This window comes from Hemiscyllium ocellatum, chromosome 17 (genome assembly GCF_020745735.1).
Source record: "Hemiscyllium ocellatum isolate sHemOce1 chromosome 17, sHemOce1.pat.X.cur, whole genome shotgun sequence".
Lineage (NCBI taxonomy): Eukaryota > Metazoa > Chordata > Chondrichthyes > Orectolobiformes > Hemiscylliidae > Hemiscyllium > Hemiscyllium ocellatum.
In genome coordinates this window covers 52,753,383-52,767,797 of record NC_083417.1, presented here as the reverse complement: position 1 = coordinate 52,767,797, position 14,415 = coordinate 52,753,383, and the positions used below count along the sequence as shown (strand labels likewise).

Here is a 14,415-nt window from a genome sequence, read left to right as displayed (position 1 = left end):
GCTCACCTCACCTCATAATCTGTTAAAGTATGAGTGACAGAGAACTCCCAAATTCCATTATTTAAAGAAAACATAATACCATATTCTTTAACTCTAAAAGTGAACATAAACAACTTTAAGACTCCCTTCTCCTAAGTATTTGTTATTCGCTTCCCACTCTATAACAATATACTGATCCCATAAAAATCCTAATTAAGATTACATCTACTTAAGTTCAAAACCACATAATGGCTGAAGATTTCCCTGTGTCATATTTTGTCTTTTACTGCAAAGGTATTTCATACGAAAAATGTACCTTTGATGGACTGCCATTCAAAACACTCTCTATCTCCAAATGGCAGTTTACTCTCTATTTTTAAAAATGCCTTCTTCTTTATAACCCTAACATCAGATTATCTTATTGGTTTGAGGCTGGCAAAACAATAAATTCAAAATTGATTGGGTTTTAGTATCCTGGGGCATAATTTAAACTGATTGTTTAAATTCAAATTGTTGTCAAAAAGCAACCGAACTCAAGGTATCTGTCTCACAGCCAAATGTTACATATTTCAATTTTCCAGTACACTAGCCAATCAGTGCTTGTAAGCTCTCAGTGCAAAATAGCATTCACTGTTTCTTAAAGATACAGTACATGCCTTCAACTTTATAAAAATAGTGGTGATAAATCATCATGCTTAGAACATAGAAAAATACAGCGTAGTACAGGCCTTTCGGCCCTCGATGTTGCGCCGACCGAAGCCTACCTAACCTACACTAGCCCAATAACCTCCATATGCTTATCCAATGCCCGCTTAAATGGTGATAAAGAGGGAGAGTCCACCACTGCTACTGGCAGGGCATTCCATGAACTCACAACCCGCTGAGTAAAGAATCTACCCCTAACATCTGTCCTATACCAACCTCCCCTTAATTTAAAGCTGTGTCCCCTAGTAACAGCTGACTCCATATGCGGAAAAAAGTTCTCACTGTCAACCCTATCTAAACCCTAATCATCTTGTACACCTCTATCAAATCTCCCCTAAACCTTCTTTTCTCCAATGAGAACAGTCCCAAGTGCCTCAGCCTTTCCTCATACGATCTTCCTACCATGCCAGGCAACATCCTGGTAAACCTCCTCTGCACCCGTTCCAATGCCTCCACATCGTTCCTATAGTATGGCGACCAATACTGCACACAATACTCCAGATGAGGCCGCACCAGAGTCTTATACAACTGCAACATGACCTCAGGACTCCGGAACTCAATTCCTCTACCAATAAAGCCCAGTACGCCATATGCCTTCTTCACAGCACTATTTACCTGGGTGGCAACTTTCAGAGATCTGTGTACATGGACACCAAGATCCCTCTGCTCATCCACACTACCAATTAGCCTACCATTAGCCCAGTAATCCATCTTCTTGTTACTCCTACCAAAGTGAATGACTTCACACTTAGCTACATTGAACTCCATTTGCCATCTTTCTGCCCAGCTCTGCAACTTATCTATATCCAGCTGTAACTTGCCACATCCTTCTTTGCTGTCTACAACTCCACCGACTTTCGCATCATCCGCAAACTTGCTCACCCAGCCTTCAAGTCCCTCCTCCAGGTCATTTATAAAAATGACAAACAGCAATGGTCCCAAAACAGATCCTTGTGGAACACCGCTAGTAACTGCATGCTTCATGCATCACAATTGTTGAGGGCAGGTCTGGTAGACCAGCTGATCTTAATAAGTGCCTTTTTGATACCTAAAACTGACAAGTTTGGTTTTAAAATAAGCAAGATAGCAGATACACAATTGAGAGTCCATGTTACCCACATAAAATGAAACATAAATCCTTACAACTACAGGGATGTTATAGACTTATGAGCCAATATATAAAGAGTCATGTTGTAACTCTTTGTGGGCTACACAGCAGCTCAGTGATTAGCCCTGCTGTCTCACAGCACCAGGGACCCATGTTTGATTCCATCCTTGGGTGACTGTCTGTGTGGAGTTTACATATTCACCCTACGTATGCGTGGATATTCACTGGGTGCTCCGGTTTCTTCCCACAGTCCAAATATATGCAGGTTAGATGGATTGGCCATGCTGAATTATCTATAGTGTCCAGGGATGTGTAGGTTAGGTGTGTTAGCCATGGGAAAAGTAGGGATAGGGTAAGGGGATTGGTCTTCAGAGGGTCACGTGTGAATGGCCTGTTTCCACATGTATGGATTCTTTGTACCTGTACATAATCACAAACATGAAAGATTCTTCTACTTCCAGCATGGCTAAGGATTGATAATATGTTTCCCCTGTAACTTTGAAGGTTGCTATTGACAAAAACAATACACGTTGAACTAATCCCCTCTCATTATGTGATGTTTACCTGTCAATTGCTTGATTTATTTTGATACCATAGACAGCAAAAGAGAGGGGAAGGATTCAGAGCATTTTGTGTAGTCTGTCGATGTACTATTTGCTGAAGTTTTATCTTGACTTATTATTTAACAGTGGATCATCCTTGAATCATCAAAAATCTAAAACTTAATTTAAGTCTGGCATAAGGGAGGATGGGGTAAAGTGAGAAAGCTTTGGAAGATATTTACTTAAAATAAATCTTAGCCTCAGCACTCATTGCACAGGATCAAGACTGTTCCTGCTAAACGATTCAGGAAACAATGTTTAAGTCACATTCTGGGATAATTACTTTACCTCATTTCTGTTCCAAGGAACATGCCCCTTCTTCTGCTTACCTGTGATTTATCCAGTTTATGTATTGTCCAGCTCATTACTTTCTAAATATAGCTCATACTAATCCTTCTATCTAGTCAGCTATTGTCTCCTAGAAAGTGTGCCAGGATGACTGAGTAATTTATGATTTCAGGCGATAGTTGGATTTCCCACAGCCTTGATGAAAAATAACAAATAACAACTGACAGCCTTATTCCAGCTCAGCTTCCACATATGCCCCTCTCCATCCAACTCACACACACTTCTCTGCCACATTTCAGTTTTAGTATCTGGAATGTATCCTAAGTCATAAAGTCATCACCCATATCATTATTTTCTGGAATTCTCAATGTCATACTGATATCCCATTGAACTATATCAGGAATTCAACACAGCAAATAAAGCAATGTCAGCTTAGATATGCATTTGTCATGGAATTGAACACATTAGCTCTTATTGCAGGAATAATCTGCTAAAACTTAGAACTTTCAAATTTGCATTCTGCTAAACTGTCTGTCCTAATTTCTAATGATTAAAGGCAGACCCAGCCAGACTGGGCAACATTGAGCATAGACTGTCCCAATAACATGTTGGGAGTATGAATCAGTCATGAGATGGTATTGTCATTGCTCACATTTTAATAAGTGTTGATCTAGTCCAGTAGCAAAAACATGGATAAGGTTTATAGCAGCAGATAAGCTGAGGCAGTGATCAAGGTAGGCAATGTTATAGAGGTAGATGTTGATTGTCTTTGCGACATGGAAGACATCAGGTTATGAAGCAGAGTTTCCAGTCAAATTGAGGTTAGAGTTCTGAGGAAGGGTCACTGGAGCGGAAACATTAACTCTGATTGCTCTTACCAGATGCTGTCGGATCTGCTGTGCTTTTCCAATAATTTCCGTTTTTATTTCTGATTTCCAGTATGCACACTTTATTTGCATTTTATGTGATCAGAGACAGTCTGATGCAGCCTTATACAGATCTGGTTAATATTGTCACTTGTACCCAGGTACAGTGAAAAGTAATAGTGGCTGAGATAGACAGTTAATAATTGATTGGGAGAAAATGGAATTTGTAGGCAAAGATGAAGAGTAATGCTGACATCATAATTTTATGTAGGTAGACAAGCAGGAGGCTGGAAGAACAAAGCAAGCCAGGCAGCATCAGGAGATGAAGTCAACATTTCAAGTGTAACCCTTCTTCAGGGCCCTGAAATGTTAACTTCGCCACCTCCTGGTTTGCTGAGTTCATCCAGTCTCCTGCTCGTCTAACTTGGATTCCAGCATCTGCAGATTTTTGTCTCTATGATAATTTTAGTGTCTGGAATCTTCATAATGCATGTCAGATGCAACCCATCGTTAGACAGTAACATAACATCAATTAATTGGTCATTAAATCCATCCTAGGAATATGACCTCTGGACATCACGCAGTTCAGTTTGGAATTGAGCCTGAGATTATTCCAGTCATATGTGACAATGATTAGTAAATGAAAACTTATCTACCAGTTGGAATTAAATATCCACTCACTCAATGACTAATTGAAATTTGTGCTGCAAGAATATATTCACATTATTTTCTTTACAAAATGGAACTTATCCAAAACTCTACTGCCTGCATTCCAGTTCCAGCCTAATTCCATTGACCCATAACCCCTGTGTTTGCTGATCTACATAGCTCCTAATTAAGTAACATTCAGTAATCTCCAGCCCTGGAACATTGAGAAAATTCAGTGCCTGAAACACAGGTCCTTTCTGCATATACTTGTGTTGCTGCCTTACTGTTGATGGTCATGCTTTTTAGCTGTCAAGGCCTGAGGCTCTTGAATTCTCTGCCAAACCTTTCTGTCTCTCTCTCTCTCTTCCTTGAAGACATTCCTTAAAATATGTGGTTATCTGTCCTCATATCGATGTCTCAATCAATTTATTTGATTGTGCCTGTGAAGCACCTCACAATGTTTTACTACATTAAATACACTATATAAATGCAATTGTGGAATTCTTGTGGTGCAATGGTAGCATCCTCACCAGAAGATCAAAGTCATAGCTGTTCAAACGAGTGTAACAGCTATAAGTGAACAAGTTGATTCGAAGATATATAAATGCAATTGTAACTTGACAAGAACTGGTTTCATTCAACCTAACTTTGTTGCATGCAAGCTGAAATCCCAGATATGGTGCAGTCGAGCAAATTCTGCAATTCAACCTTTTTAACAAAAAAAGTTTTACTTTTAGGGGGAATGGATGTTTTGAGTACCAGGAGAGCACAATTTTATCAGATGCAGCATTAGAAAATGACACAGGTTCCAGTATCTTTTGTTAGCTGCCCCAGATTATGCAGGGCTTTTCCATTATATCCTTGAATATGTACCTAGAGTTGGTGCAGACACAGGAGTAAGAATGCAAAAAAGACTGCAAGGTGTCTTCCCAACTCCTCCTGTCACTTTTCTGGTAAGATGATCAGTCATTCCTCCAATGAAGGGTGTCTAAAGAAACCCAGTGGTGAAGTTTACTAAAGACCTCTGTAGACCAGAGGAGCAGTAACATCCTGGGGATGACTTGAAATTGATCAGGAGTCCAGGATTAATGTTAATAGACATATCCATCCCATCGGGGAGAAAGTGAGGACTGCAGATGCTGGAGATCAGAGCTGAAAAATGTGTTGCTGGAAAAGCGCAGCAGGTCAGGCAGCATCCAAAGAGCAGGAGAATCGACGTTTCGGGCATGAGCCCTTCTTCATAGACATAGATATATCCATCCCATCCCATTCCACCCCAGCAACAACTGCAAAGTTGCAGTGAGATGTCCAGGGGCATAGCTAAAAGCATCTCTGGGAAACACCTACATAAGTTTTATAAAGTTGGTTTGGCATTTCCAGTAGTTCCATGCATATTTTACCACTGAATGTTGTGAAGGAGTATTAATACTTGTTAATTATTTTACTTATGTAGAACAGCTTGTAGTAACAGGTACCTTCCTTCATAAATTATATCTTCTTAAATATTCTCCTTGAATCTTGCTCCTCCTTATTAGGTGTTTGCCTTCATGACACAACAATTGCAAAGAGTTGATGATTATGATAATCATGCAAGACTGAATGCTGGGTTAAATCTTGTTCACCACACTAGAAGCCCACACATATATTTATGCAGGTGCAAACAGCGGCAGCAAACCTGACCCAAAATGTACAGATAAGATATGAGGAAGTTAAGTTTAAGTTCTACGGCATGAACAGATAGCAGTTAAAAAGCAGAGACAGACAAGTCATTCACATTTCCATTTTAAAAATATGGACAAAGCAAATCCAGAATATCAAGACAAGGCAATGGAACATTTAAATGAGTAAAAATGATATTTAAAACTAATATTGCAAAGAGGTGTTAAGCTCAAGTTTGGCCACTCAACTATGTCACTTCTTAACCTTTGCCATGTATAATCCATTGGCACTGTAATGTATTGTGTAATATCACATGTTGACACATTGTACATTCTTCAGTTTCATTAGCTCTAGAAGCTCAAGCCTCTTCCTAGATTCTAGTGCACTGCTGAAACAGCTCTACCTTTTCAGCAGTACCATCACTCACTTGACACAAAAAAGATTGGGAGTATGTTCAATTTTTATGGTTTCTCTCAGTGCTTGGCAATTATGCTTTCCTAAGCTAATATCAGTAAAAGCATATCAACTCATCTTTCATTTCATTGATGGTTCAGTGTAAACATTGCATTTCTAAATAATTGCAATACGACCCTTTAAAATGCTCGAGTCAAGATTTTGAAGGGTAGAAATATGGAGCTATATCTTGCTATTTGAAAAATCTCAAACAAATGATTTGAACTTTTAGGATATTACAGCATTGCATTTAATGAAATTTTATTTATGATCACAATTCACTTTTACTTACATAATACATTTATATAGAAAATCAAAGTATATCTATTTACTGCACCACGTGGGAAATAGTAAGACAGGTTTACAAACTCAAAATTGCAGTTTATCTTCTTACTGCAATTTAATTCAATATTAAATAAAAAAAACTGGACCTTTTTATTGTACATGTAATACTTGTATGCTCTCCACCTTAACACTAGGCACTTGGTCGTGAAGCAGCACTTTAGTTTCCTGCCTCCAAGAAGCAAGACATGCAGAATTGTAGGTAAATATTTCAGCTGTGGCTTTTAGAGTAATCTGTCTGCCAGGGTCTTTCCTCTGTCAAGGTTAACCACTCTTATGTGGATCATTCACACATTCAATTGTTCAAAGTGCATTTCCACCGAGTCCCAATTTGTTCATAGTTTCTTTTACCAGGAGATCTCCTCCAAGTTGGCTTTTGGGATATCTTTTGTCATATGTGATAAATTAGCATTGCTTTGCCAATGTTTCCCAGATACTTTGGGAAAGTACTGAAAGTGACTTTTCCAAATGGTAGCATTTTCCTTTTTCCCTTAAGCCCACTCCCAAACCTAGGAAAAGTTACGAATGCTGCTACATCTGAAATATTGGAAACTCAGATGTAGCTTAGCTTTTAGATTACTTGATGGTTTGGAAACAAGAGCCACGTTGCTTCAGAAGCTCCTTTCAGGAAGACGCTGGCCGTTTTCTTTGCTAAACATTAAGTGTCCCCAGTTAGAAAGCTGTACTGGCCATACTGACTGATCCCAGGAGCATGTGCATACTATCCAATGACTCTTCCATCTGTTTGTAGGCAACTTTACCTTCTTCACCTGTCAGAGCATTGGGGGGAAAAAAAATCACTGTTTATATAGATGACAAGAACAGAAATACATAAATCACAGTAACTGTAGGTAAGATGGGCCTTATGTTTGATATCTTTCCCATTTCAACTTGGGAAAAGAAACAAGATGCTATCTTTGCAAAATTCAATACCAATTCTTCAATATCCCAAAATAACAATAATTTCTCTGACATTCATTCCCTGCCTTGGCTGAAGGTAGAAATAAAAGAAAATCACTTTGGGACTCTCTTCAAAATGCATAAAGGCATCAATTTGATACATCCTCCCCTCCACTGTTGCTGTGGCAGGAAACATGACAGCTATTTTTCACACTGTAAGATCCCACAAGAAATGAAATATTCGCAAGTATTCTGCGTTGTGCAATAAATATTGGTGAGGGCATCAGGCTGGTTTACCAGACTGGTTCCTGGGAATGGATGGATGTACAAAGTGAGATTGGATCTGTTGGGATTATATTTATTAGATTTAGAAGAATGCAGGGTAATCTCATACAAGCCCATAAAATTATAGACAGAGAAAATGTGGGAAGATGTTCCTGATGGCTTGGAAGTCCAGAAGCAGGGGTCACAGTGGAAGATACAGGAAGGCCAATTAGAACTGATTTGAGAAATTTCTTCACCCGAAGTGGTGAACCATTGGAACTCCCTGTCACAGAAGGTAGTTGAAGCCAAAACATTGACTATTCTCGGGGGGGGGGGGTTTAGGTATAATTCTTAGGGCTAAAGAGATCAAAAGGTATGGGGAGAAAACAGAATATTGCAATGGATGATTGGCCATGATCATACTGAAGGACAGAGAAGGCTGAAAGGGCGGAATGGCTCATTCCCACTATTTCTGGGCTATTCAATGTGCTCATTTAACAAAGCAGACAGTCATTCAGTTTAATGTTTTCATCTGAAAGTTAGTATTTCAGATAGTACAGCAATTTCGCAGAATATTAGGACTGTATTACTTGATCATGCTCTTAGATTGTGATTCAAAGAATGTTGTCTCACTCAGTTGTGTTATCAAACTAAAGTTGACACCTTGAACAATGCTGTGGAATTCCTCCCCAACAACCTCGCAGTTCATAGATCTCCTCCAGTTATTGAAGAGATACACAGAAAGGTGAAGCACCCAGTAACTTGTCTCATCAGACACTGAACAGAATTAAATTCACGTAACATGCAAGTACTGAACTTGTAATAACAACTACAAACCTTACCAAAAGATAGGAGGGTCTGTTTAGCAACATCACGAACTTCTTTATCAGTCTGGCAAAGGTAGACTAATTGATCGATACTCTCTTTGGCCTGAATAAGACAAATTAAGTTAAAAGAAAAATCTCAGCAGAATTCATGATCTTTACTAATCCTAGAATTAATCAATTTACCATTTCTTTTGCCAAGATAATTTTCAAAACTCAAATGGTTTTCTACAATCCATTTTCATTTGTTGCAAATAGGAGATTTTGGGTATGACTTTTCATCAGAAATGAACTGAAGAAACTGATGGGAAGCAAGGAGAAACAACAGACTATTTATAAGTAAAAGAGTTTAATTAGGTAGCTGGGAAACTGAAGAAAATAACAAATTCATAAGTGCTAATTATGCATTTCATTGTACTTCTCAAAATCTGCACCAACTCAAACAATCTGGTTACTCTGGTACAATTTTCCTCGATGACCAATCCTGATACAGATGGTAAATATGGCAAAGTACCTTGATCAGGCACAGTCAGCATGGATTTACAAAAAGGAAATCATGTTCAACATATCTACTGAAATTTTTCCAAAGGTGAACTAGTAGAATGGATAAAGGGGAGCCAGTGGATATGGTTTACTTTCAGAAGGCTGTTGATAAGGTCCCACATAAAAAGCTGACGGGAGGATGAGCTGTGAGGAGGAAGCAGAGATGCTGGAGTGTGATTAGGACAAGCTGTACAAGAGGACAAAAATATTGTAGATGCAGTATGTGAATAAATGTGAAGTTATTCACTTTGGGAGGAAAAAAACGGCAAGGCAATTATTCAAATGGCTATGAATCGAGGTGGGGAAATGTGCTACAAAACTTAGGTATCCTTGTACACCAGTCACTGAAGGCAAACATGCTGGTCAGGTGCTGCAGGTGGTCAAGGTGACAAATGGTATGTTGGCCTTCATAGCGAGAAGATTTCAATTCAGGATCAGGGAACCTTGGGCAATTATACAGGGTCTTGATGTGCCACACTGAGAATATTATGTTCAGTTTTGGTCTGATCTGAAGAAGGATATTCTCTCTCTAGAGAGAGTGCAACAAACTAATTCCTTGGATGACAGGAATGACATATGAAGAGAAACTGGATTGGTTAGGTCGATAGTCACTGGCATTGAGAAAAGAGTGCAGGGGGAATTCAGAAACATTTTAACAGGACCAGACTGGGTAAGTGCAGGATGGCTGTAACTGATGGCTGCGTAGTCCAGAACCAGATATCACAGTCTAAGGATATGCAATATGCCATTTAGGTCTGAAATTTCTTTACCCAAAACCTGGTGAACCTGTAAAGTTTTCTGCCACAGAAAGGAGTTGAGGTCAAAACATTGAATGGTTTCAAGGGGTCAGTTAAAGTTCTCAGGGCTAAAGAGAAAGCAGGAAAGGTTACTGAATTGGATGGTAAACCATCATCACATTGAATGGTTCAGAAAGCTTGAAGGGCCATATAACCTGCCCCTGCTCCTACTTTCTTTGATTCTATTATTATGTTGTACCGAGCAAGGTTTCTCGTTTTAGGTATTTTGCTGCCACCCAATTCTCCCTTGTTTTGTCTTGAACCTACATAATGATTAGTGGTAGAAGGTACACTAAACATCTACAGAACAGGCACTATTCTTAGATAAAGTGGTTTATTGTAATGATAGTAGTCATACCTATTATTACATTTGTTCAAATAAATTTACTAGGACTTGAGAAAGCTGGTATGGATCCAGCTGCTCTCTGAAAGCTAGAGTAGAATTTGTCCTGTGTGTGACATCAATGGAATGGGGGTAGCCATTGTAATATTGTCATGAACTCCCTTAGAAGCATTATCTTATGAATCAACTTCAACCACTCAGCTCACTTGCACTACCGTGTGTCCCCAGTTAACTTAAGAGAGGGATGAGGGGGCATTCACTCTTATAAGCACTGTCAGTCAATCCTACAGGACATAGGTACTCTCATTTACAATGCACAAGTAGTTCCTTCCTCCCCTCTGCTCAGGGCAGGTACTTGTAGAATACATTCCTTTGCTGAATTGCTGCTCATCAAAAGAGTCTTAGTGATGGTCTTCTACATTTTCCGTTCCAACAGAGCAATTTGCAGGTATTTGTCAAGCTCTTCTCTCATTAGTGCATTAATTTTCTGAACTTTCTGTTCAATTTTGCTTTCAGTTCTGATGAAAGGTGCTCACTCAAAACTCAAACCTGTCTCTATACTATAGATATTGGACTGGTCAGCTGTATACTTCACTCATTGCCTATTAGAATTCAAAATTATTATAAGGTCCTATCACTTTGCAAAAATAAGAAAACTGAAGAAAAGCTAAAAATAACCAGCCAAACATCCTGGAGAGAAAATTCCATAATCTACGATCACAATAGAGACCAGTAAGTTGCTTAATTCTTTTTTAAATGACTTGAAACTTCAACTGTTTCTCTTAATCGTGTGGCATAATGTTGATACTTTATGAATTGCTCCTGTCCTTTAATCTAATTCAGTTATTTCACAAGACTACAAACATGTATATATTGTAAGTGGCAAACTGAGTTATACATTGGAGGCTGCAGAAGCAGGTTGATATCCCAGAAAGACATTTTGAAAAATAATCACATTCTTGTTTTAAAAATTCATAATAGGAGCATGCAATATTGAGAACTGGGTCAGGTATGAGGATAGCTTTTTCTGTTGCGTTTAAAGCTGACCATTAAACAACCTGATATATCTACACAGTAATTCAGGAATTAGTGACAGCAGCAAAATTACTTTTCAGTCTTCATTTATTGTCATTTTCAGAGGAGCTGAGTCAGTATCATTGTGGCTCTAAGGGCACTTACAAAGGAAATGTCAAACAATTATAGGCCAGTTTTATTTAAGTGAAGGACATGTTGTTAGATCTCAGATAAACTGTCACTTAGAAAGGCATGGACAACTCAGAGATAGTCAGCATGGCTTTGTTAAGGGAAGGTCATGCCTCACAAATTTGATTGAAATCTTTGGGCAAATGACAAGGAGATCGATGAGCGTACTGCAGTGATTGTTGTCTATATGGATTTTAGTAAGGCATTTGACAAGGTTCCACATAGCAGACTGGTCAGAAAAGTAAAAGCCTGGGGATATAGGCTGATGTGTTGAATTGGATTCAAAGCTGGAAACAAAGGCTTATGGTCGATGGCTGCCTTTGCAGATGGAAAGCTGTTTCAAGTGGTGTTCTGCAGGGCTCTGTTGAGATCCCTGCTGTTTGATTTATACATTAATGATTTAGACCTGACCGTGGGGTGCACATTTGGGAAATTTGCAGACAACACAAAACTTGGCCATGTAGTGGATAGTGTAGAGGATTGCTATAAGCCCCGAAGTTATAAACTGTAGATGTGTTGGTGGCGTTGACAGGAAAGTGATAGATGGAGGTCAGCTCTGGTAAATGTGAAGTAATGCATTTAGGGAGGTCAAACAGTAAGTGGGAATACACAATAAATGGGAATATGCTGAGAGGAGTAGTTGTAGTGAGGGATCTTGGTGTGCAAGTACATAGATCCCTAAAGGTAGCAGTACAGGTGAACAAGGTTGTAAAAAAGGCATATGGAATACTCTCTTTCATTGACAGAGGAATAAAATACAAAAATAGGGATATAATGTTGAGACTGTATATCCACTGATGAGGACAGTGGAGTATTGTATGCAGTTCTGGTCACCTCATTACTGGAAGAATGTAATTGCTCTGGAGAGAGTGCAGAGAAGATTTAGTAGAATATTGTCAAGGCTGAAGAATTATAGCTATGAGGAGAGACTGGATTGGTTTCCCTGAAACAGAAAAGGTTTAAGATGACATGATTACTCTTCACAATTTTGTGTGCCTCAAAGAGAGTAGACAGGAGAAACCTGTTTCCCCAGCATAGAGTTTGACAACCAGGACACAAATTCAAGCTATGTGGCAGAAGGATGAAAGGAGATGTGAAGAAAAGCTTGTTTACACAGAGGATGGTGAGTGTATGGAATTCACAGCCTGAAATGGTGATGGAGACAGAGACACTAAACTCTCTTTAAAGGTACCTGGATCTGCACCTTAAGAGTTGTAAGCTGCAAGGCTATGGGTCATGTGCAAGGACTAGATAGGGCATCTGAGTGGCTTTTTACAAGATGAGCTGAATGGCTCCCTTCTGTGCTGTACCATTTCTATGGTAGTAAATGTGTTTATTTTGACTAACTTGAAGTACTCACCTTTAAATGTGCCAGTGCTGTGCATCCTACTTTTCTCAGCTGTCCATCCTCATCCTCAAGAAGTTCCAAGTAACAAACCAGAGCCTAAAAACAAATGCACATGAGTAGTCCATTGCACAAGACAAACTGTCCACCAGATTTCAGATTAATGCTGATAGAATCTAAGTCCAGATATTTTAAACACACACAACCATTTTTCATGTCATTGGAGAAGTGCTAACAAGGATCTGGCATTGTAAATCCATGAATCTCTGCACTTTGGTGGAGGACCCACAATACTTACATATCTTTTGTGACAATGGTATTAAGCCATCAGAGTCTTGATTCATTCTGATGTCTGGCTGGACTCAAACAAGATTTAGGTTGAAATAACATTACACCCACAACAAGACATTAGGAACAGGGGTTAGGCTATTCAACTCTTCAAGAATGAACCAACATTTCATTAGATTATGCTTGATCTGTACTGCAATTCAATTTGACAGCCTTTGCTCCACATTGTGCAATACTTTCACATAATAAATAACAATTAATTTCAAGTCTTCAAAGTCAATTTGATGCAACAACCAGACTATTGGAAAGTTCAAGATTTCTACTACTGTACAGAAAAGAATGTTTCATGATTTCAATCCAAAATGGCTGAGTACTATTTTAAGATTACTGCCCATCGTTCTCGGTTGTCCAAATAAAGTAGTTTCTCGTACACAAAACAAATTCTTTGCAGAATTTAAAGTTTTACATTAGATCATGATACATTTACTATATTCAAAGGAACACATTGTTACTATCAATGAAACCACTTTGCAATTGTATTGCTTTGGTACTATTAGAGTCTCACTTGCTTAGGGACAATGCACTCTCACTACTGGCAACCTAACCTACTCAGGTACAAACACTAGCTCCGATAACAGCCTCACCAGCTCAGTTACAATACTGCTCCTCATATTAGTTTCAAACACTGCTCCATAGTTGACAAATAAAAGACAAATACAGATACCCATACAGATACCAAAGTTGTTGGACCTAATCAGCCAAGTTAGCCATGAGCAAAGCAACTGCTTTTAGACTTAGCTACTAACCTTCTCTCTGAACTTGGAGTCTTCTGACAGGTTTTTCAGCACAGAGGCAGCTGTGTTGCTGATCTTAGTGTTGTCCTCCAATAGAAGCAGACCCATGGCTTTCAGACCATCTTTCTGGAGCTGGGTCCCTGACAGATGTTTCAGATTCTTCAATACCACATCCCTATCAGAGGACTGTAGATTCTGAACCAAGAATACTGTGAGGAATGGGAAGTGAGGTGATGGGGAGAGAAAAAAAAATCACAAAATAGTCATGGACATTTTCAGTCAGTAGGAAAAACAACCTGATATCTCACTTGAGTGGCTATGCAGTATGTTTGTGACAGGACAGGATTGTTAGGTGCTTATTTGAGAGGTAAGCCTAAACTTGATGCTTTATGTACCCACACCTACACACACCCACATCATTACAGGCATTCTAAGTCTTTGTTTGCAATCAAGGTGGGGGTGTT

The 14,415-nt window shown here is 39.0% G+C and overlaps 1 protein-coding gene across 4 annotated transcripts in view; it reads right to left on the bottom strand.

Moving 5' to 3' along the window:
- Positions 1-6,560: 6,560 nt before the first annotated feature.
- ripor1 (RHO family interacting cell polarization regulator 1) overlaps positions 6,561-14,415 on the bottom strand; it is a 325,031-nt gene continuing 317,176 nt past the window's right edge. For all 4 annotated transcript variants that reach the window (XM_060838161.1, XM_060838160.1, XM_060838159.1 and 1 more), the window contains 4 exons: positions 13,964-14,160; positions 12,885-12,968; positions 8,657-8,744; positions 6,561-7,420 (listed from right to left, as the gene is read on the bottom strand). In XM_060838161.1, coding sequence (XP_060694144.1) covers positions 7,323-7,420; positions 8,657-8,744; positions 12,885-12,968; positions 13,964-14,160 — 467 coding nt within the window. In that variant the 3' untranslated portion in view covers positions 6,561-7,322. The remainder of the gene's footprint in view (positions 7,421-8,656; positions 8,745-12,884; positions 12,969-13,963; positions 14,161-14,415) is intronic.